This window comes from Lactuca virosa, chromosome 2 (assembly GCF_052849685.1).
Source record: "Lactuca virosa cultivar CGN04683 chromosome 2, Lactuca_virosa_CGN04683_v6, whole genome shotgun sequence".
Classification (NCBI taxonomy): Eukaryota; Viridiplantae; Streptophyta; class Magnoliopsida; order Asterales; family Asteraceae; genus Lactuca; species Lactuca virosa.
Genome location: NC_136427.1, coordinates 268,690,212 through 268,713,394, shown reverse-complemented (window position 1 = coordinate 268,713,394; position 23,183 = coordinate 268,690,212). Strand labels below are relative to the sequence as shown.

General features: G+C 34.1%; 2 protein-coding genes across 2 annotated transcripts; one reads left to right on the top strand and one right to left on the bottom strand.

Moving 5' to 3' along the window:
• The first annotated feature begins 11,697 nt into the window (after nucleotides 1-11,697).
• On the top strand, nucleotides 11,698-14,764 carry P58IPK (DnaJ P58IPK-like protein). Its single transcript, XM_079080470.1, has 9 exons — nucleotides 11,698-11,921; nucleotides 12,429-12,594; nucleotides 12,899-13,100; nucleotides 13,204-13,364; nucleotides 13,453-13,546; nucleotides 13,629-13,841; nucleotides 13,920-14,000; nucleotides 14,085-14,303; nucleotides 14,381-14,764. Exons 1-9 carry the CDS (start codon nucleotides 11,792-11,794, stop codon nucleotides 14,576-14,578), a joined length of 1,464 nt encoding a protein of 487 aa, XP_078936596.1. The 5' UTR covers nucleotides 11,698-11,791; the 3' UTR covers nucleotides 14,579-14,764.
• Nucleotides 14,706-18,339, bottom strand: LOC145161042 (uncharacterized). The gene is made up of 8 exons (XM_079080469.1): nucleotides 18,086-18,339; nucleotides 16,514-17,032; nucleotides 16,221-16,395; nucleotides 15,823-16,132; nucleotides 15,644-15,716; nucleotides 15,470-15,560; nucleotides 15,102-15,181; nucleotides 14,706-15,031 (listed from the first exon to the last, which is right to left on the bottom strand). The coding sequence occupies exons 1-8, from the start codon at nucleotides 18,158-18,160 to the stop codon at nucleotides 14,792-14,794; spliced, it is 1,563 nt and encodes a 520-aa protein (XP_078936595.1). The 5' UTR covers nucleotides 18,161-18,339; the 3' UTR covers nucleotides 14,706-14,791.
• Between the last annotated feature and the right edge of the window lie 4,844 nt (nucleotides 18,340-23,183).

The following is a 23,183-nucleotide window of genomic DNA, read 5'->3' as shown; positions in this document are numbered from 1 at the left end:
CGGACCTTGTTGGACATGGTTCGTTCCATGATGAGTCGAGCTTCGCTACCAATCTCATTTTGGGGGTATGCCTTAGAGACTGCCGCCCATATCCTTAATTTAGTCCCTACAAAGAAAGTTGCCAAAACACCTCACGAGGTGTGGACTGGAAAAGTTCCCAATCTAGACCACATCAAGATTTGGGGTTGCGAGGCTTTCGTGAGACGCGAGACTCACGATAAGCTCGAACCCCGAAGCTAAAGGTGTATTTTCATCGGCTACCCACAGAAATCCTTTGGTTACATCTTCTACAGACCCAATGATAATGTGGTCTTTGTAGCAAGAAGAGGATTCTTTCGAGAGAGAGAATTCATGAGTCAAGGAGACAGTGGGAGGCAAATTGATCTTGAGGAAATTCAAGAGTCAAGTGGTGAAGGAACCTCAAACCCTAGCCCTCAACCTGAGGAGGAAACTCCTGTTGAGCCGACTGAAGAATCTATACCTCTGAGGTGTTCCACCAGAGTTAGGAATGCACCTGAGCATTATTATGGTTTTCATATTACTGCAGAAGGTGAGACACTTATCAGTGATAACACACTGGTAAATATGGATGAGCCTAACAGCTACACGGAAGCCATGGCAGGCCCTGAGGCTGCTAAATGGAAAGAGGCTATGGATAGCGAGATACAGTCCATGTATGACAATCAAGTTTGGAACTTGGTTGACAATGTACATGATCGTAAGATAGTTGGGTGCAAATAGATCTTCAAGAAGAAGACCGACATGGATGGTAATGTACACACTTATAAGGCACGACTGGTTGCAAAGGGTTATTCTCAAACTCCGGGAGTTGATTATGATGAGACCTTTTCACTAGTGGCTAAGATTAAGTCTATTAGGGTTCTGTTAGCCATTGCTGCATTTCATGATTATGAAATATGGCAAATGGATGTCAAAAACCGCTTTCCTTAATGGAAAGTTGGCTGAAGATGTTTACATGGTTCAGCCAGAGGGTTTTGTCAGTACAGAGTACCCCAGTAGAGTGTGTAAGCTCGAGAAATCCATTTATGGATTAAAACAGGCACCTCGCAGATGGAATCTTTGCTTTGATGAGAAAGTCAAAGAATTTGGCTTTTCAAGGAGTGAAGATGAATCTTGTGTCTATATCAAGGCTAGTGGGAGTATAGTCAGCTTTTTGGTACTGTATGTGGATGACATACTACTCATAGGAAATGACATCCCAACCCTGCAGGAAGTAAAGTCCTGGCTTGGGAAGTGTTTCGCTATGAAGGACCTTGGAGAAGCTGCCTATATCCTAGGGATAAGGATTTTGAGAAACAGGAGTAAAAGACTAATTGGACTTAGTCAAAGCACCTATGTGGACAAAGTGTTGAAAAGGTTCAACATTCATAACTCCAAGAAATGAGAGTTACCCATCCAGAGTAACGCCAGATTGAGTAAGACACAAAGCCCTAGTACTGAGGCTGAGATAGCAGAAATGAGTCGAATACCTTATGCTTCAGCTGTAGAATCGATCATGTATGCTATGACGTGTACTCGACCTGATGTAGCCTTTGCTTTGAGCATGGTTAGCAGGTATCAGGGGAACCCTGGCAAGGCACATTGGACTGCGGTAAAGAATATCCTCAAGTACCTACGGAGGACTAAGGACTGGGTCCTTACCCTCGGTGGCAGTAAGGACTTGAGAGTTGTAGGGTACAGTGATGCTAGCTTTCAGACTGACAGGGATAATTTCCGCTCTCAGTCGGGCTGGGTCTTTACTCTAAACGGAGGGGCAATTACTTGGAAAAGTTCCAAGCAGGAGACAGTGGCTGATTCCACTTGTGAATCAGAGTATATAGCAGCAAGCGAGGCAGCAAAGGAGGCTATATGGCTAAAGAACTTCATCGGAGACCTTGGAGTTGTACCAACTATAAAGGAGCCAATGGAGATTTTCTGTGACAGCAATAGTGCGGTTGCCTTAGCCAAGGAACCAAGAGATCATGGGAGATCCAGACACATTGATACAAAATATCACTTCATCAGACATCGAATAGAAGAAGGAATCCTCGTGGCAAAGAGGGTATCAACGGATGAGAACCCAGCAGATACCCTCACGAAGGGACTGACTCGGGCTAAGCATCTCCAGCATGCTCGGAGCATAGGGCTGAAGGATGATATTAGTTTTAGTAGTTAGATAATCTTGAAATTTGTAAAATGTAATTGACATTTGATGATAAATAAAAGCTGTTATTTATGAGTAAAGTGTTGCTATCTCTTATCAATCGTTTACTATTATTTCTTTTTGCATGTTTTGACTTCCAGAATAATTATGTTATGGTTTATATCATATTATTCAAACTCTCCACAGTCGGTCATATGTTGGAAGTAGATATGAATCAACACTATCATGGGTTGGCTTGTAGAGGTCTAAGATGTTAGACAAAGCGGGCTACAGCACTCATGAGTGCTCATAAGTTCTGAGTATTGGATTCAACCCACGCTCACTTGTATCACTTCATGGAATTTATCTCGAGTGATCGTGAGACGGTAATATCATATAAGTCTTCAAACCTAGAGATATGATTTGTTGCCTATGAGTTGGTTATGCATTGATTGCACGAAAACGCATTGGTAACTCGATGTTATAAACCGTGCTTTTGTGTGTAATTCAACAAGTAGTAGAGCAAACATATGAGTCGAAGTTTATCTGTTCCTTCTAGGATTAGAAGCGATATCTGGGCCCCTCGATGATTTTGTTTTGACCTATGTACCGGGCCCGGTCAGAACTAAATTGATGTGTTCAGTTAAGTTCTATGTCAAACAAATCGGAAATCGGGAAACAAATGCTGGACAATAAGCAAGACCATGTTCCATGTATTTGTCCGGCTGATATCTAGAACATAGGATTATATGATCACTTATCTAAAATGGCGCTTCATAGTTCAACAGAGTTTAAAGAGCTACGATTGCTGATCGGTTCCTAAAGTCATACTTGCAACTATAGTTATTAGACTTATCCAAGTGGGAGACTGTTGGATATAGTGTCTAAGTCCATAACTATATTTGATATGTACTTGACCCGACCTGGCATGGTCCATTTGGGTTGCACTTCACCCGAACAATTTATGGATAATCGTTTGAGAATAGTATAAGTTATGATTTATTAATATATTATAAGTTCTAATATATTAATATAAAATCATAGTATTTAATTAGTGTTGATATATAATTAATTTAGAATTAATTTAGAGATCAAAAGTATGACTAATTAAATATGGGCTCTTGTATTTATATAGTGTGGGCTAATGCTTATTTGGAATGGGCTAGGCTTGCATGGAAAGTCCATGGATACTCCATGGAGCTTTAACCCATGGATCTCATGGAAATGAAAAGACATGGGTATTAGGGTTTACATAGATGTAACCCTAATCCACCACACTATATAAAGGGGGCTTTGGTTCTTGAAATTGCACTAGTTGATGTGTGTAAACTAAGAGGGCCGATTTCAAGAAGTTTGTGACTATTCTCTCAAGTTTCCAAGTTTGTGGTGATTTGTGACTTCCATTTGAGGCATCCACATTATTGGTGCTAGGCTCTCAAACTCCAAGCAATCAACTACTACTACAAGGTAAGTAATTCTACTAGATTTATTTGATTCAAGTACCCCATTCCATGCTAGTTAGGATAAGAACCTTGGAAAAATAATTATTTGCATGTATCTTAGTCAAACATAGATCCAAGGTTTCTAGGGTTGCATGTACACCATAGGAGTGTTAGAATGCTGAAAACCCATCACAAATGACATAACCAAGAACTCATAGTGTCCATACCTCGTTATGAATGCGGTTTTCTCAATATCCTGCTCTCTCACCTTCACCTGATGATATCCTGACCTAAGGTCGATCTTTGAGAAATAGCTCGAACCTTGAAGCTGATCGAATAGGTCATCAATCCTTGGAAATGGGTACTTGTTCTTTACGATTGCCTTGTTTAGCTCTCTGTAGTCTATGCATGCGGCTGTAATTTCCTTCCTCTGACTGTTTGTCATTTAGTTTAGGTTGTTCCACAGGCATCAGAGGTTCATCCCTATTTCTCAGCAACAGTTGTCTCATCTCCTCCCTCTGTTCGGCCATCATAGCCCAAATCATGGCTTGTACTCCAGCCATAGTGACTGACTCAGGTGCAGCTTCTACTATCGGCACCTGCTCAATCACTTGGGGTTGAGGTCGCTGATTCCTGTTTTCATTCGTGTTTCCAGCTCCGCTTTGGGTTCTTGCCATTTTCATCTATACACCAAAATAGGCGATTTTAGATCTTTATTCACGATAGACGTTTAAATTCTCCTTATCACTCCGAAACGTTACATGCTAGTTCTAATATCGTAGTCGTACGCTTAGAATCCTGAACACATAAGGTTTCCAGATCCGGTCGGCAACAGACCATAGATCCGAACAAATAATAGCATATACGAAAAACATATAGCATTTAGCATATAAAAGCATTTTAGGCATCTTTCCTAAAATAAACTAGTGCTCGTGTCTAAAATATGGTAGACACTCATCTCACGATCATCGCTTAGCATTCTAAGTTTAAGTCTAGAAATCCTACAAATTCCTAGTTCGCTTAAACTAATGTTCTGATACCAACTGTGACATCCCCATTTTCACGGCCAGAAAAGACCGATTTCGTTTATGCTTTTATAATAAAATCAGAGTAATCTTTCAACGAAAAGTGTTGCGGAATTTGTTCCCAAAACAAAATATGATAAAGATTTATCAAAGCATTTCCTCAAAGAAATGTATTTTCATTATAGTACAAACTCGGGATGTCAACATCGATACAAATCAAAAGCATAAACAAAACATCATAGGCTACAAAACAAAATTGGCCTCAAAAACAATATAGGCCTTACAACATTCTATATATTTTCTACTGGCCTATAAATCCATAATCTCTCGTCAGATCATCCAACTATGCCCTTGTCACCTACCTGTAATACAAGAAACTGAGTGGGTCAGGCTTGGGAGCCTGGTGAGCATATAGGGTTTTCAACCCACAATAAATAAGTTTAATAATTTCATCAAACCAAACAAAAACCCGATTAACCGTTCCCATTATCCTCACTTTACGTCCCTAAAGCATCTAATAAAAGGGACCTAGTCTAAGGATCATCATCGGGGTGGAGTCTACTGTTGAGGGGATTCCTCGGCCATATGTCCATAAGGCAACCACGAGGGGGATGGAGTACATCAGTGAACACATCATTCACAAACACCTACAGGTTGCTAGCCTGCTAGCGTTCCACTGGACTTCCTAGAAAAGTCTGTGGTTGTCATCCATACTCCGCTAGATGACTGGATCAACGTCAACATCGAGGTCTATCATCATTTTATTTCATCACACATCAACTATTTCATCTACCCATGTTTTACCCAACATATTTGTAGATATAAAATACATATACAGTTCAGATATGAAAAAAACAAAGTTTAAATCTTTCATACAACATACATATCAGGTAAACAGATAATATATATATACATAGCACGTAATTCATACAAAATACTTCATATATATGTGTAAGATGAAAGTGACTACACACTCACTTGATAAGGTGGTGATTTGGACAACACTTCGCTTCTTAAAATAATCTTTTTTTATGAAACCGGGAGGTTTGCTTAAAAACCGGGTTCTGTGGGGGCAGAGTTTCTAAACCGAAAAACTCTTTTTCTCGGGGCCTTCGGGCGCTCCTGGGCTTTCTACTAGTGCTAGGAAGGTTCCCTAGGCTTCGGGGTGGTTTAGGGTGGCTAGAGAGAGAGAGAGTAGAGAGAGAAAGAAAGTGTAAAATATGTAAAGGAAGAAGGCTGGCTCACACCCCCTTTTATAAGGCCGAGGCTTCGGATTACGCTGGGCGTTCCTGCGAGGGTACGTAGCGCGTTCCTCGGACGTAGGGCGCACCGGCCTATGTTGCGCGTTCGTATGACAAATGTCCAAAGTCCGCTGGGTCATTGTGGTCGATCCGAGACCAAGTGCTTGCGAGAACGCGGGGCGTTCCCATCTACGCGAGGCGTTCCTTTCGGATAAGCTTTGAAATGCGTACCTCTAACTTCAAAAATCATACCTTTCGCATACGAGCTCTGTTTTCGACGTTCTTTATATCCACACGTAGGTAAGACCGTACTCTACAACTTTCGTTTAGACTCCATTGGCTAATTTTGAATTTATTTTTAAAGTTATATTTTTAACATGTCGGGACAGGAAAAGTCCGTTAAAAATTCATAACTTCTTCATACGACGTCCGTTTTTGTCTGTCTTTTTACTGTTGAACTACTATTGACGAGATCCTCCATTCTCATTTAGGTTGTGTCGGCTAAAATCACTCGATCTATAACTCGAATTCCGGGTTGCACACAGCTATGTCAAATCTTAGAAAATTCATAACTTCCTCATACGAAGTCAGAGTTGGACGTTCTTTTTATGCACGCTCTCGGTTTAACATGTACTACGACTTTCATTTAGATCGCTAAGGCTAAAAAGCACTTTATCGTAAACTCACTTTTTACGTCACGCAGTGTCGTGTCGGTTCTGTCGCGAAACTTCGACAGGTCATAACTTCTTCGTTATAACTCGGATTTCGGCGTACTTTATATCTCCGGAATCCTTGTCACGACCACTACATCTTTTTTCATAGATATCGGGCTTATCTAACGTTTTATTTTTGACGCTTATTTTTATTATATATTTACAATCAAGTATATAATCACATAAAATCACATAATTCACATAATATTCCAGTAATTCATATTTATTACTTTAAAATAGGTTACAATGGTTGACCTAGACTATTACATCATCATACCATTGCTTAGCCTAGAAACACGGGCGTTACATGGACCACCACTGACCACCGAACAACCACCGCCAGAGTCATCAGACCAACACCGCAGGAGTCACCGGAACTTCGTCGGAATCACTTGTCGTTGCCTCTTAACTTTCCCATGGACTTCTCTACTCCTCCAACCATCGAAACCATGTCCAGCAAAAAGGTTTCCAATGTGGTTTCCGATCGGCTGCCTCTTTAATTCCTTCCAGATATGATTTTACTCTCTACTATCTGATGGTATTTTCTCTTGTCTTATTTCTTTCCATGGAGGGACTAAAATTCAACAATGTTCATTTATTCTAAGGGGTACGTCGTCTCCATATCCTTAATCCCATATTTCTATCTATAATATTTTATTTTCTAAATTGAACGAGTGAAAAAAGGATGTATCTAACGTTATACTAAAGTAAAAAAAGTGGGGAGAAGAAAATGCACAGAAGGTGCTCGAGGAAATGCCTGAAAGAAAAACACCCCCATGTATTGCAATATTTAATGTTATATACTATACTACTATAGTGTTTGCACCAATTTGACACTATTTTATCACTTTGTTGTAGAGAAGGAGAATAAACCTTTGGCCCTTCCATAAACATGCAAATACTAATGGAATATTTAAGTCAAGGGATGTCAGATCTTAATAGTCGCTTTGTATGTCTATAATCCATGCTACAAACTGTTGATTTGAGGTATAATTGTTATTCTTTTGGCATTTCCCCCATTTTTTTTCTTTTCCTACAGTGGCATCGATTTTAGTTTTTGACACATAAGGGTTACCTATGGATTTATAAGCAAAAAAATGATGTTATTAAGCTTGTTAATTAGTTTGAGGAAGATGTAAATTTTAGGGTCTATTCATACTTTGTTCTCTACTTTCTAACTCGATTAATCTTTGATCCATATTATTGAAATAATCATATGCTGCACTCTTTTCTATTGTAGGAATAACTATAAATATTATTTTATCTTCACTTTGATCTTGTTTATGCATTACGTGCTTCTACCATCATAGGTTCTAATATATTGTTATCTAATTAAAAATTCTTATTTATTACTTTTAAATATGCTATTATGTGGTGTTATTTGGATTAGAATTTTTTTTAGAACATGACGTGCTTTCTACAAAGAGATTTATTGTATGAATAAACCCTCAAAATTCGTCTCTCCATTTTAACCAGGTAAACTATTTCTCAATTTCGTTTATCTTATATTATGAATTTATGATTTTGGATCCACTATGCGAGCAAAAAATGGTGTCTGGACTTGGTGTAGTTTGACAATTTGTTGACTGTTGTAGAATCCAACTTGGTTGTTTATTAATAGAACACCAAAAGTGATTTAAAAGCTCTTATGAACAATTTTCCCAAATCTGTCCTCCAACTTCTAAAATTCTTGCAAGTCTATAAGAACACCTAAAAATCATGAGACTTAGTTTTCGGGAAATCTTAGTGTTTCTAGTTTCTTCAAACTTTAAATCACATTTCGAAATTCCAAATCCTTGAGGGGTAAAATTGGCAATCTTCTCAGGTTGGTTCATGTTATCACAGATTTCATGCATTGTCTTCAAAAAATCATAATAAATTCATTAGAACTCCAAATGCCAAAATTCCAAACCCTATAATTAGACATGGATGTATAGTTTCCCACGTATAAAAGGACTGATGTAATTCTAAGTAGATTGGTACAGTTTATTCCAAGAGTGTTAAGTGGTCCAGAAAGTGACAACTTAAAGTTACTAACTTGTAAATTTAATATAAAATCAACCAAAAATCATTAGAACGAGATCTTTATATTTCTGAAAAGATAAAAGGCGGAACTTTACCAATATTATTTTATCAAAATTTAAGAATGGGTTGAAAGGTAAGAAAATAGATCCCAAAAAGAGAACTACAATAAAAGAGAAAATACGAAAATATATACATAAGTTTATAAGAGTAATACAACAAAGCTCAAGCTAAATAATGTTCTAATTGTTGTGTAGGTTCTTGGAAAGGAAATGATACATCTTTCTCATGCTAGCTAATTTTCAAGTTCAAGGAGGTGAGTTACACTAACTCTCTCATTATATAGGCATTACTTGTTTTATGTTATTGTTCACGGATACCCTAATCCGGTAGAGTGAACAAGGAAAGGTAGAATGTAGTTTTTTTTTCTAGTGAGACAAGCAAACAAGATTCATTTATGTGTTCTCGATTCGTTAATTGTTATCGTATATTAAATCATATGTGATTATATGATCTAATCACATATAACTTATATGCACAAGATTCATTTTTGTGTTTTTGATTCAATAGTTGTTCTTTTTCCATATTAATTGTATGTGATTAAATACATAAAATGACATATGATTAAATACATGATAACAACTATTGAATTGAGAACACGAATTTGAATCTTATTCACATAAATCATATGTGATTAGATACGTATAATCACATGTGATTAAATACACGAGAATAACTATTGAATCGAGAACACGGAAATGAATATTGTCCACATAAATCATATGCGATTAGATACATATAATAACATGTGATTATGTGTATCTAATCACATATGATTTATGTGGATAAGATTCATTTTCGTGTTCTCGATTCAATAATTGTTTTTTTCCATTTTAATCATATGTGATTAAATACATTTAATCAGATGTGATTATATGTTTCTAATCACATATGATTTTATTTGGAAAAACGAATATTTTCTATTTAAATCATATGTGATTAAATACATACAATCACATGTAATTATATACACGATAACAATTATTGAACCAAGAACACGAAAACAAATCTTTATCCAAATTAATCATATGTGATTAAATACATATAATCACATGTGATTATATGAATCTAATCACATATAATTTATGTGGACATAATTCATTTTTGCTTTGTCGATTCAATAGTTGTTCTCATGTATTTTATCACATGTGATTATATGTATAATCGTATGTGATTAAGTACATTAGCACAACTATTGAATCGAGAAGGCAAAAATGAATCTTGTCCACCTCAAATCATATGTGATTATATACATATAATCACATGTGATTAAATACACAAAAGCAATTATTCAATCGAAACCGCAAAAATAAATATTGTCTACATAAATCATATTCATTTTGGATTTTTAATTCAATAGTTGGTCTCGTGTATTTAATCGCATACGATTTATGTGAAAAAGATTTGTTTTCACGTTCTTGATTCAATAAATCATATGTGATGAAATATATATAATCACATGTAATTATATTCATGAGAACAACTATTGAATCAAGAACATTAAAACAAATTTATGTCCATATTAATCATATGTGATTAAATACTTATAATCACATATGATTAAATATATGAGAAAAATTACTGAAACGAAAACTCAAAAATGAATATTGTTCATATAAATCATATGTGATTGGATACATATAATCAGATGTGATTATATGTATCTAATCATATATGATTAAAGTTTACAAAAACTAATTATTGAATTGAGAACGCAATAATGACATACTTGATTAAATATATCTAATTACATGTGATTATATGTATCTAATCACATGATTTGTATGGACAAAAAAGAATATTGTCCATATAAATCATATGTGATTAAATACAAATAATCGCATGTGATTATATACACATAATCACAGGTGGTGGTGGTGTGTAGTGATGTTTGGTGGTAGTGGTGGTGAATGGTGGTGGGGGTGACATGTGCGGTGGTGATTATAATGGGTGGAAAGTGGCGATGACGAGCGGTGGTGATGGGTGGTGGAGACGGGTGAAGGTGATAGGTGGTGGCAGTGGGATGTTGAGTTTTCGATTGAACGCTCCTATATATATATATATATATATATATATATATATATATATATATATATATATATATATATATATATATATATATATATATATAATTTAGTTTTATAGCGGCTAATACTATTTTTTTTCATTAGGGATGTCATGTGTTTTCATATCTCATTTTTAACTTACTAATCATTAGATAAATGTATGCAACTATTATAAGACTAGAAGAATAATAATACCGAATAATATTGATGTTGAGTTTTAAAAAAATATTTGCTTCCGGAATCACCCACCCTGCTACTAAATCGTAAAATGTTTTTAACATTTCAAGATTTCAAGACGTAAAATGCTTTCAAACATATAATTTGTACATCGAAATTTGGATATTGTTAACCGACATCATTACAAACATTTTAAACACTTATGAGTGGCACCTTTGCTTTTTCTTTCTTCTTTGTGTATATCATTTTAATTAATGGCATAAATTTGTCAAAAGTACCTTTTATCATCTAGACCCGACTTGCATCAATAAATTTGTAAGGTGACAATACGAACATGCATGAAAAACTACGCCTCCTAAAAATAACTCCAAAAGCTAATTTTAAGGTCTTTAACCATATTTTTGCATTATTAGAAGTACTGTAAAATGATTTAACAAAAATTTATTTTATAGGTTATTAATTTAATATATAGTTAGTAAATCGTTTTTTCAACCAAATTGTTCCCAAACAAGAGTATTTATTTATTATAATTTTTTTTTGTAGTTGTCTCGTAAAGCAAGAGACATATAATTAATTAAATCGTTATTTTGTACTTATAAGATTAGTAAATCTCTAAAGTTTATTTGACCAGATTGAGATAAGTTTGACTTTGCATTTATGTTAGGTTGGATGCTTATAAATTATAATTTTCAGTTAAAGTTTTATAATTATTCTACGTGGCAATTAGTTTTTTTCGCGGTGCCTAAATAAGTTACACATGTAAGTTTCTAATTGGTTAGTCTACGTGGAATGACATCGCAACCCCTGTAACACATCAACCCTTCCAAAAACGCAGAACCCTTCTTCGAATCCTCGAAATCGTCCCACGTATTGGATTCGAAGCTACATACAGTCCTCCGACCATGAAGATATTGAAAATGGTGTCAGCCATGGATCTGGTAGCATGGAGAGGCTTCGTATACACTATATTCATACTCCACTTCGTCTTCGCTTGCCAACTCCTTCTGCTCCAACCTCTCGTTTCTGCCCTAGGTACTGTTGTTTCATCTATTTTCGTATGTGTGATTTAGTGTTCTATTGATTATGAGCTCCCCCGTCAATCAGATCACAGTAAGTTTTCTGCCGTGTTCTGTTTGAGATAGATTTCAAAATGATTTAGTTATTGACATGTCCTTTGAAAGTGATTTCGTTTTCTGTATGTTAAGCATACTAATGTGGTATTTTGAGGAACGAAGATTTGAAGATTTGGATTTGGGTGTTTAGTTCAAAATTTTGAATTGATACCGTTCGATTTTGGAATTTCAAGCCCAGGATTTAGATTTAGGCTTATTGTGTCATTATTAGCTCTGAAACTGAGTTGAATTGAATGTATATTGAAGTTTGAAAGAACCTAATTTATAATTTCTGAAATCCCCCAATGGAAATGTGTGTATGAGCTCTTCAATTAGGCAGTATTCTGAAATTTCCTTTGACTGTCTTATTGTATTTTTATCGCTTGTTCTTTGACTGAAACTGCATAATGCATAATGCATACTGCAGATGGAAAATCTGGTGATACAGCTGAATTGTTTGAGAGAGTTTCACATAGTATCAAAGTTAAACATTATAGTGAGGCAATCAACGATCTTAATGCTGCCATAGAGGCTGATCCTTCACTTTCAGAAGCATATTGGCGTAGGGCTTCTGTTCTTCGTCAGTTGTGCAGGTTCTTTTTTGAGCTTTCAGTACATCATATAATATTTCTCACAAATATTGGAACTCTGTTTTCATTTCTCTCTGATAATAATAGCAATCTTTAGATCACCTCACCTAGTTATTCAATAAAAATGTAACCTTAAGAGCCCTTGTGGAATAAAATCAATCTTATCTTGCATTTTACATTGTTTAAGCTTATGGATCTTGAAATCTTGATCACTATATCTTTCTGAAAGACAGCTAAAACTAAACATAATTTCACATAGTTCCTGATTAGAAACTTATATGATTCAGGCGATTTTTGGCTAATGTAGATATGAGGAATCCGAGAAGAGCTACAAGAAGTTTCTTGAAATGAAACCTGGAAATTCAGTTGTTGAAAAGGAGCTTTCACAAATGCATCAAGCACAAAGTGCTTTAGATACAGCCAACAACCTCTTTGATTCAGGCGATTATACAAAAGCTTTGGATTTCATTGATAAAGTTGTTCTTATTTTTTCTCCAGCATGCTCACAGGTATATAAAAAATTAAAAAGTAACTATGCTTTTTTGCTTCCTCATTTCATCTTCTCCATTTCTTTATACTCACACCTGTCACATATTTTTCTTTAAATTTCAGGCTAAATTACTAAAGGTGAAGTTATTACTAGCTGCTAAGGACTATGCAGGGGTAATTTCGGAAGCAGGATATATACTTAAAGAGGATGAGGATAATCTACAGGCATTACTCCTCCGTGGTCGCGCCTATTACTATTTAGCTGATCATGATGTAGCTACAAGGTTCTTTTTTTTTCTTCATTATTATTATTTAAAATTAAAAACAAATAAAATAATATTCCAAAAGCAACTAATTACTTAATTGTTTCAGGCATTACCAGAAAGGGCTTCGCCTAGATCCAGAGCATACTGAATTAAAAAAAGCATATTTTGGGTTAAAGAATTTACTTAAAAAGACCAAAAGTGTAAGACTTTAACTTTCTATAGATCCTGGTTTGACTTTCTCACAATAACTTTTAACTTTTTTTTTTTTTTTTTTAATTTCAGGCAGAAGAGAATGAAAAGAAGGGTAAGCTGCGTGTAGCTGTGGAAGATTACAAATCTGCCCTTGCATTAGACCCTGACCACGTGGCACATAATCTACATCTTCATTTTGGGTTGTGTAAGCTTTTGGTAAGGCTTGGTAGAGGAAAAGACGCCCTAAATGCTTGCACAGAAGTCTTAACCATTGATGAAGAACATGTTGAAGCTTTGGTTCAGGTTCTTAATTTATTTAATCTCTCACTTATTAAAAATGTTATGTAATTTTACATTTTGACTAATTTTAAACTTTATTAGAGGGGTGAAGCTAAATTACTGACAGAAGATTGGGAAGGAGCTGTTGCAGATATAAAATCCGCTGCAGAAAAATCTCCTCAGGTTAGTTTTTTTTTATATATATTTTTTTACATAAAACTTATTTTATTCTAGTTGCAATAAGTTTATAAATTATTATTTTTAAAGGATATGAGCATTCGAGAGGCACTTATGAAGGCTGAAAAGGCATTGAAATTAAGTCAACGGAAGGATTGGTATAAAATTTTGGGTGTTTCAAAAACTTCATCAATATCAGAAATAAAACGAGCTTATAAAAAATTAGCATTACAATGGCATCCGGATAAAAATGTTGACAATAGAGAAGAAGCAGAGAATAAATTCAGAGAAATAGCGGCTGCATACGAGGTTGTTTCTAAAACCTTAATTTTAGTAAATGTTTTGTTTGATTGTTTAAAATTTTAATTTAATAATTTTAATTATAGGTTCTTGGTGATGATGACAAGCGTGCAAAATATGATAGTGGTGAAGATATTGAAGAGGGTATGGGTGGCGGCGGTGGTGGTGGTTTTAACCCCTTTGGTGCAGGCGGTTTTGGTGGCGGCGGTGGTGGTGGTGGTGGTTACACATTTCATTTTGAAGGTGGTTTTCCTGGCGGCGGTTATGGTGGTTTTCACATGTGATTTTTTTTACCGGTTTTGTACTAACTTAAGCCGAGTTAATAGCAAAAGATTTTCATAGGAAATTGAGTTCAAATTATGATATGATTTCTTATTTCTTTTGTTAAAATCTGGAATCAGTGATACAAAATTTTAAGTTCTTAAAAGACTGTTTATATTATTTATATTCCATATACACATTATGACAAACTTTGCTTTTACAATCAAAAAAGCTTATTATGGTCTAGGGTGTTGACTAGACTCGCTGGTTTGACCGGATACTGTAGGCTGCTGCGGCTCTGTTGTCTCCGGCGAACCACCTTGTGGCGGCTCCTCTGGTGCTGGAGGTTGGTTTGACCAGTCATGCCACCTTCCCCGCCATTTCAAGAACTCGTAAATAATTGAAGTCCCACACATTGCACCACCAAATCCAGCAAATGTAGCAAGCAAAACCGATAGAACCCCAGTCACATTGAGCTGTTAATATAGTTAAAATTGATATTATATAGTTTAATATTAACATTTAATCGGTTAATTGTGCTTTTACCTTTGAGTAGAAAACATGAGCAAAAGCAACCACAAGAGCAAACTGAACTATTGCATAGATCCATGCATATCGTCTTTTCACTAAACATAAATTGCAGAATTATTAGTTCTTGAGATTTGTTCCCTAATATGAAAAAAAAAAAAAAAAAAGGATTTGTGGTAGTGTAAAAAGATTGGATCGATGTCTATAAAATATATTTAAGTTTTATTCTTTCTTTCTTCTTTTGTTTATAGTGTAGAAAGGTTTTAGTGTAATTTGGGATGACTTGAGTTAGTTTTTATGATTGTAATAATTTGTCATATGATGAAGTTTTTTTCTTTAGAGGCTTATGGTTTTTCTCCGGTTTTGTGTGAAAGTGATGAAAATACCCATTGTTGTTGATGTCATTGATGCGAGGAGACCCAATATGCAAGAAAAAGGCAGAGATATAGCAATTGCACCAGATCCCATTTTGTTAACCTTTTACAAAAACACCAATATCAGAAACACAAATTTATCCTTCAAAAAGATTCAAGATTTAGGGTTCTTAAATCTTGACATACCAAAAGTTGTTCCAAGAAGCAAAAGTAAGCAAGCATGCTCACAATCACAAGAACAGGCACATCCTGCCACACCCTGATAAAAAGGAAAAAAAAAAAAAAAAAAAAAAAAAAACACTTTGCAAAATTACTTATATGCCCATGAATCAAATATTTACCATGTAAAAACAAGAAAATGTTACCTGTATCGAACTCCTTCATACTCATTCATACCTCCATTTCCATTCAAACCATGGCTTTGAGATCTTTGAATTCTTAAAAGAGTTACAGGCAGATTCTTGACTTCTTGCTTACAAACTTCACAAGTTTTATTCCCTTTGATGCTAAACCATTTTATAGCACATTCTTTATGAGCCAAAGCTAATTCCCCTTTGCAGTTGCACTCCATTTTTAGGGTATCATCAACACCTTCTTGTAGTTCAACCATACAGATTCTACAAACAGCTTCTTCTTCTCTGATATCCTCACCCTTTCGTTCATCACCATTTCCATCTAAACAAAACGAATCACCCAAATTGGACACAACAAATAGTTGAACGATGGATTTTAACCTAAACCCTAATTGATTTATGAAGGTTACCAGGTTCAACTGTAGGATCGACATTTATGGTGAGATGAGTTCCTTGTGAAACTTTTGTTGTAGTTGGAATTATCCGAAACACTCCACCTAAAGACTCTATCTGTGTGATACTTTCATCTTTAATCAAAGCAGGAACAGAATTTGAACGATGCATAGCCCGATCGATCAAAACTTTCTGTAAAACATTGAATCCAACATGTTTGATATGAAAAGTTTAAAACAGATGATAACATTACATAATGTATAATGTATTATGTATTATGTATGAGCTCCAAAAATCAAGAAAGACTTACTTCTATGCTGTTTCTACCATGAACAGACTCCGGATTTGAGTGGGTGATTGGAGTTACGGGTAGAGATGATGTTCTATTCATTCTTGGGGTGAATAGTTTTGTAAAAGATAAATTTCTTGACATTTTTACCCTTCCTCTCATCTCTGATGGTGAGCCACCAAGGGCTAGGATTGCAGCCTTTTCGATCTCTGAAGTTCTGTTTTTGAATTTGAAACTTATTTTAGGAAGGAGGGATTTGATGGATTTACCTCTGGATGGTGAAGGACTTGATGATGATTCATTGAGTTTGGTATAAACGTAATTAGGGCTAGGCATTGGGGAAAAGTTTACTCGTTTTGGAGTTCTTTGTGGTGTTAATGGCGTGTTCATGCTGACATCATCTTCGATAGAGGTGTTATTATATGTTCTTTCTGGTATCTCCAAGATGAGGTGTTGTGGTTTTGAATGTTGATTGGATGCATCCACTTCGGTTTTTTCATTTGTTGTAGTAACTTCTATTATTTCACTCGTTTGTTCAACCTGCCATTGTTTAGAAGCGTTCATGTTTGAGTATTTAATTTTAAACTTCAGTGTTCTCCATGTAGGGATGAACGACATCAATATTAATTCGGTTTTAGAAGCTAAAAATGATGGGGAGTTTTAAAAAAAAAAATGAACTTGGAGTATGAAAAAAGTCTGACGTTTGACTTTCGAAAGTCAACCATACGCCATTGTTCTCATTAAGCAGCAAGGATGTCACGATGAAATCAGTCTACATCCAGATTCAAAATTCTTAATTCAATAATTATAATGATAATGATCTTGGGTTAGTTAAATCTCTGATTAAAGAGCCAAAAAAACAAGGTTTGGTAGCTAAATAGTTCATATGTCTGATTTACTATGCAATATGTTGGCGAATTTGGTAACGAATCTTAGAACAGAAATCTGGAAGACAAGATAGATGGTTTTTTATTTTTTTTAGTAGAGTCTAATAATAGAATTCTGTAATTCTTATATTAACACAAATTCACTAGAAACTAAAAAACATATAATCGTTGCATCAACCCAAATTCCACCAAAACTTGCATAAGTTTGCTCAGATTCAGACACCAGAATTTTACATCAAAACGTAACATGTGTATGAACGATTGTTCAGAAAATTCTAAAATAAAATCAGAAAGAAAGAAAATACTCCCAAAAAACATGTAATTGGCTGGGCGACTTACACTATGTGTGTGAGAAACAGTAAGAACCAACAGAAAGATGCTGTTTTTGTAGACGAATTTTCAAGAAACATTTCAAAGATCTGAAAAAACCCAATTCCCAAAACATAAAATCTTGCAGCGATACAAATTATCGTCATCACGTCTCGTATTAAAGGCATTGCCTGACTAAGTAAGTCCATGTGTCTGTGATTACGTGAGACACCCACCAAAATTTACATATAAAGAAACCATCTTTATCAATAATTTTGCACAATTTCAGAAAGAAAAAAAAAATCCCCCGATCACAAGAAGCAATTTCGTCAACTTATTTCACAAGTATGCTTAGTGTGTGCGTATGAGAGAGAGAAAGAGATTGCATTTGAAATACCTTATGAATCAGAAGAGGTGGAAGATCAAGTGAGATGCTATTGAGAGCTTCTTTATCAGTTCTGGCGTTAGCCATGGATGAATGATTTGTCTTCAGAGGCTTGAATGTGTCAATGATATATAATATGTACAGAAAATGTATGGGAAAATACACACAAACCCTGTAAAAACCCCAAAAAAAATTATTTAAGAAATTAAGAGAAGGGTGAGTGGGGTTGGATAATTGTGAGACACCAACAACTTCGTCCTCGTACCAGTGTACCACGGCAGGCTCAACCATAAAATATTTCCCAACACGACTGATACTGAGACCTTATTCTTTTGACTGACCTACAAAAGATATCCCCAAACATATGCTTAACTTACAATTTTTGCATCTAAACTTTTTTCTTATTCATATTTGTTACAAAATCAGATTAACTTTTTTTTTTTTCCAAATATCTAAACGATAATGAAAATGGCACAGAAGTCCTTAAGTTTATCATTTTTAAGTATTTACCACAATATTGATTTTTTTGCATAAAAGCTTGAAACTTACAAAATTGTTTTTTTTTTTATCAAATATGACATATTAATGACGTACGCCTTCTCCAAGCTGGTTACACGCTATTCAAGTGTTTGGTTACGTGGCACCGACTCAAATTTTTGGCTAACACGGCACGTTAGCCAAACTCGCAACCTTCCATATACAATACCAAAGCATTTACCATTGAAATGCATCATTTTTTGCATAATAAGCCAAATAATCAATTAAGTTGCTTAATTATAGTAGTTTTGCTTATTCTATTAGTTGGATTGAATAAGCTTAAAAAACATTATCTTACAATATACATATTTAAAGGAGGGTTGCAATCATTAAGAAAACAAGCAAACATAATCACAAACCAAAATCCTCTTCCCCTCCCCCCTCCCCCCTCTTCCCGTCCCTCTTCCCACACTCGGAGGCACGCCCTTCTCCTCCGTGTTAGGTGAACGAACCAAAAACAAGCAAAACTGAAGCTAGCTTGAGAAGTTGAAATCCTAGCAGCTCTCTAGAATATTTGCTTTTATGGATATATGTAACGGTAATCAATCATGATTCTAAATTCCTATACCAAATCAACCCTACATATCATCAGTATAATCCAATAATATCACTTAGTTGGGTTAGTTGGTTATTAGCAAAGTTCTAAATAACGTAAGGCGTGACTTGACGGCAATGTCAAGCCTCAAACTTTTTTGAGTTGTGGCAAACTATGTCGTTTATAAAGCGTGACGTAAGGCGGCAATTTTGTATATAATTAATATATATATATATATATATATATATATATATATATATATATACTACTATTATTCATTTTTATATACATATGTGACTTAAGACGACATTTTGTCAAAGCTTGGCGGCAAGTATAAGTATTGGAGCCACAACGAGGTTTTTAGAACATTGGTTATTAGTAGTCTAATTAGATCCTTTTTGTGTTTTGAAAAAAGTTATTTCCATTACATTTATGATTCTATTAACTATTTCTAGAATTTATCAAACCGTACGAAATGTATGTGTATGTGTATGAGTACGAGCATATGTATGTGTGTATGATTGTATGTATGTGTGTGTGTATTTATAAAAGTGCACACACACACACACACACACACATATATATATATATATATATATATATATATATATATATATATATATATATATATATATATGGGTGTGTATTTATATGTGTATGCTTACATTTGTGTGTGTGTATATATATATATATATATATATATATATATATATATATATATATATATATATATATATATATATATATATATATATATATATATATATATAGAGCTAGGTTCATTTGTTTAAACTAATTATTGTGTTATTGTATGCATAAATGTGGGCCAATCAAAATTAAATAAAAAATTAAATAATTAAATAAATAAATAAGGGTAATATAGTAATTTGTTTAGTAACTACCAAAAATAATCCCTATAATTATGGTATTTGACTTTTAACCTAATTTCTCTAGTTTATAAAACCTACAAGTATTACGGCAATGGAGATACCGTCGATGGCGGAGGACACAGGGCTATTTCGGATTGGGGAAGAAGCTGAAGGCATCATAAGCTCACAGGTGGTGCGTAGTCGGTCGATTCGTGAGGAGAGAGTATTTTCCGGGTCGTGTTAATTCACACATCGTTCTTCTTTATTAACCCTAGTCGTCGATGCCGATGATCAAAAAAGATAAGAGGCTTGAGCTTGCCCCTTTGCCGACCATCACCATCAGCCACCATCGCCACCGAACACCAACAACCACCACCATCCCTCTGGCCATAATCTTCCATCGACAGGAAGAACGCGAGGCGACTGCTGCCTCGTATTTGCATCAATTTCCATCGACGAACTCGTCACCATTTGATTCACTTGCAGAACTGAATTCCTCATCCTCAACAGGTGGCTTATACTCCTCATCGTCTTCCAAACCCACCTTCTTTTTGCCCTTTTTGTATGCGTTTCGAGAAATAGGAACCGAACCCATAAACGAAGACGCTACTGTGTCTAAACCCATTGCTTTCATTCTCGCCTTGTTCTTTTCAATTCTTTTCATTCTCTGTTTCTCGTACTTTGTAGCTTGCATGTAGCTTGCATAAGGGAGGTTAGTTCTTTAAGCACTTACTTTGAAACAGCTAATTGCATTCATAAATATGTGTTGTGTACTAGTGTTGTGTTGTTACTGGAAAAGTTGTTTGTGTCAATTACATGTAAAATTTTTGATTTTTTTTTAGTATTTTGTAGTGTTTTAATTTAGCAATTCAGCTTAAACAGGCATCAATTTGTACTCCATTTGCTCCCAAGATAGTGTTAATTTAACAATTCATCTATCATCTATGCATAGTTCAGCAACAGCATCAGAACGTTTTGAAGTAGAGATAAAGTACATTGGTTTGTTGGAGGTGCAACAATTTTGTGAGTAGGACTCTATATGTCATCCCAAGATGGTGTTAGCTCTTTTTATATTATCTACTAAGATAGTCTCGTTAGGCTCTATAAGATGACATCCTTTAGTGGTTTAATTTTATTTGGGACTAATATGCATATCAGAATGAGCAGTTTTTTGGCTGCATTTTATGAATTGAGTCATATTTCAATTTATGTTTTTTTCCTGATTTAACACTTCATTTATGTGGACAGTGCAGGATATTGACAAAGTTAAATTCTGAAAATGTATCAAGTATGTTTATGTAGATGATTCAATGGATGATATTGGTGAGATTCCAATTCTATTGGAATGGAATCACGAATTCCAATTCTGTTGGAATGCAATGACGAATTCCAATTTTGTTGGAATCACAGAAGTTGATGCTTGAAGAACGGACCACAAAATTGAAACAGACCACATTATTCTTTTAGAATGTATTAGTCGTTGTTAGATTTTGATGTTTTCTTTCCCGTTTTGATTGTTTTTTAGTTTTAGTTTTTAACAATAAATGTAATTTTTAAGAATTGTTACCCGTGTTCTATAAGAAACAGTGTATTTTTTGTTTTTATTCTTCAATTGATTCTTCAAGAATTTGTTATTCTACAAGAAGTTTTTAAATTCATGATCAAGAAATAGGTTCAAGAATATTTTTATTATTTATGGTTCAAGAATATTTTTATTTTTGAATATACTCGTAAACATATTCTGTCAGAATGTCCGAATTAAAAGAATTATAATTCCTAAAATCGGATTTTAAAAATTAATAGAATCTATGATCCCTTAAAAAATGCAATTTTCCTTTATTAAATCTATATTAATTGACTAAATTACCCTTGTAATTAATTAAGATAATATTTTTCAATTATATTTAATTCAATAATATATATTAATCACTTTCTTAAAATAAGTAAATTTGATTGGCCCACATTTATGCATACAATAACACAATAATTACTTTGAATAGAATAACGTAGGCCTATATATATATATATATATATATATATATATATATATATATATATATATATATATATATATATGGGTGTGTATTTATATGTGTATGCTTACATTTGTAAGTCGATATGTATGTCTGAGACCCTATCAAAATGATCAAAACGAAACAAAGAAAATTGATAGACCCCTCTAAACAAATTTTTTTTACAAATTAGCATAAAGCTGATGAAACCAACGACTATATTAAAATTTTTTAAAAAAAAAAAAGTTTATTAAGGACCACAATGACAAAAAATATTTATGATTGAAATAAGATTTTTACAATAATTTTTTTTTTGAACGGCAAATCTAACCTATTCTTACTAAATACTTCTAATATCACATATGTCTCGAACCCTCGACCTCGACCTCAAAGAGAGAGAACAACATCTGATACGTTGGATTAGAAGCCGTTTGGTATTTTGACAATAGTTCCTTGGAGTTTTTAAATTTTTCTTTATTCTTTATTCAATCTTAAAAAAATTATAGCAAGCCTTCATAATGGGTAAGATTCAGATCCATGACAACTTGTTTCTTGGAATAGTGATCAGGTCATTTTCTTTATGCTAATTAAAGTTTTTTTTTTTTTTTTAATTTTATGTTTATTAATTGGCAATAATTACGAATATTGATTAACCAGTTATGATGTACAAATTTTTATCATAATGCCGATTAGAGATATAGATTTCTTATGTATCTAATTATTCGTGTTCCCCTATAGTTTTTTACTATTTTGGGTGAGTCTTTTTTCAATAATATTGACAGTTTCTAAAAAAATCTAATTATTCGTTATATATTATATAAAATTATAGCAACCCACTAAGTATTGTAAGCAATAAGTATTGTTCATCTTAATAATTTATTAATAAAAATTGGATGTACTATAGTTGCCATTTTATTTATTATCAACACCCATTGATGACAATAATAATGGCTCAATCCAAATGGTTGACTATGTGTTTTATACATTGAGTTTACTTTTAGTGGGAAAAAGGAGTAGCATATGTTTTATGCTTTTCACTTGATACAATATTGTGTTGATATATTTTTTAATAGTATTTTTATTTTTAAATATCGATAGTCTATCATATTGCTTAAGATGCCCTTTATTCGATGAAAGGAAAAAAAACTTCTAGATCT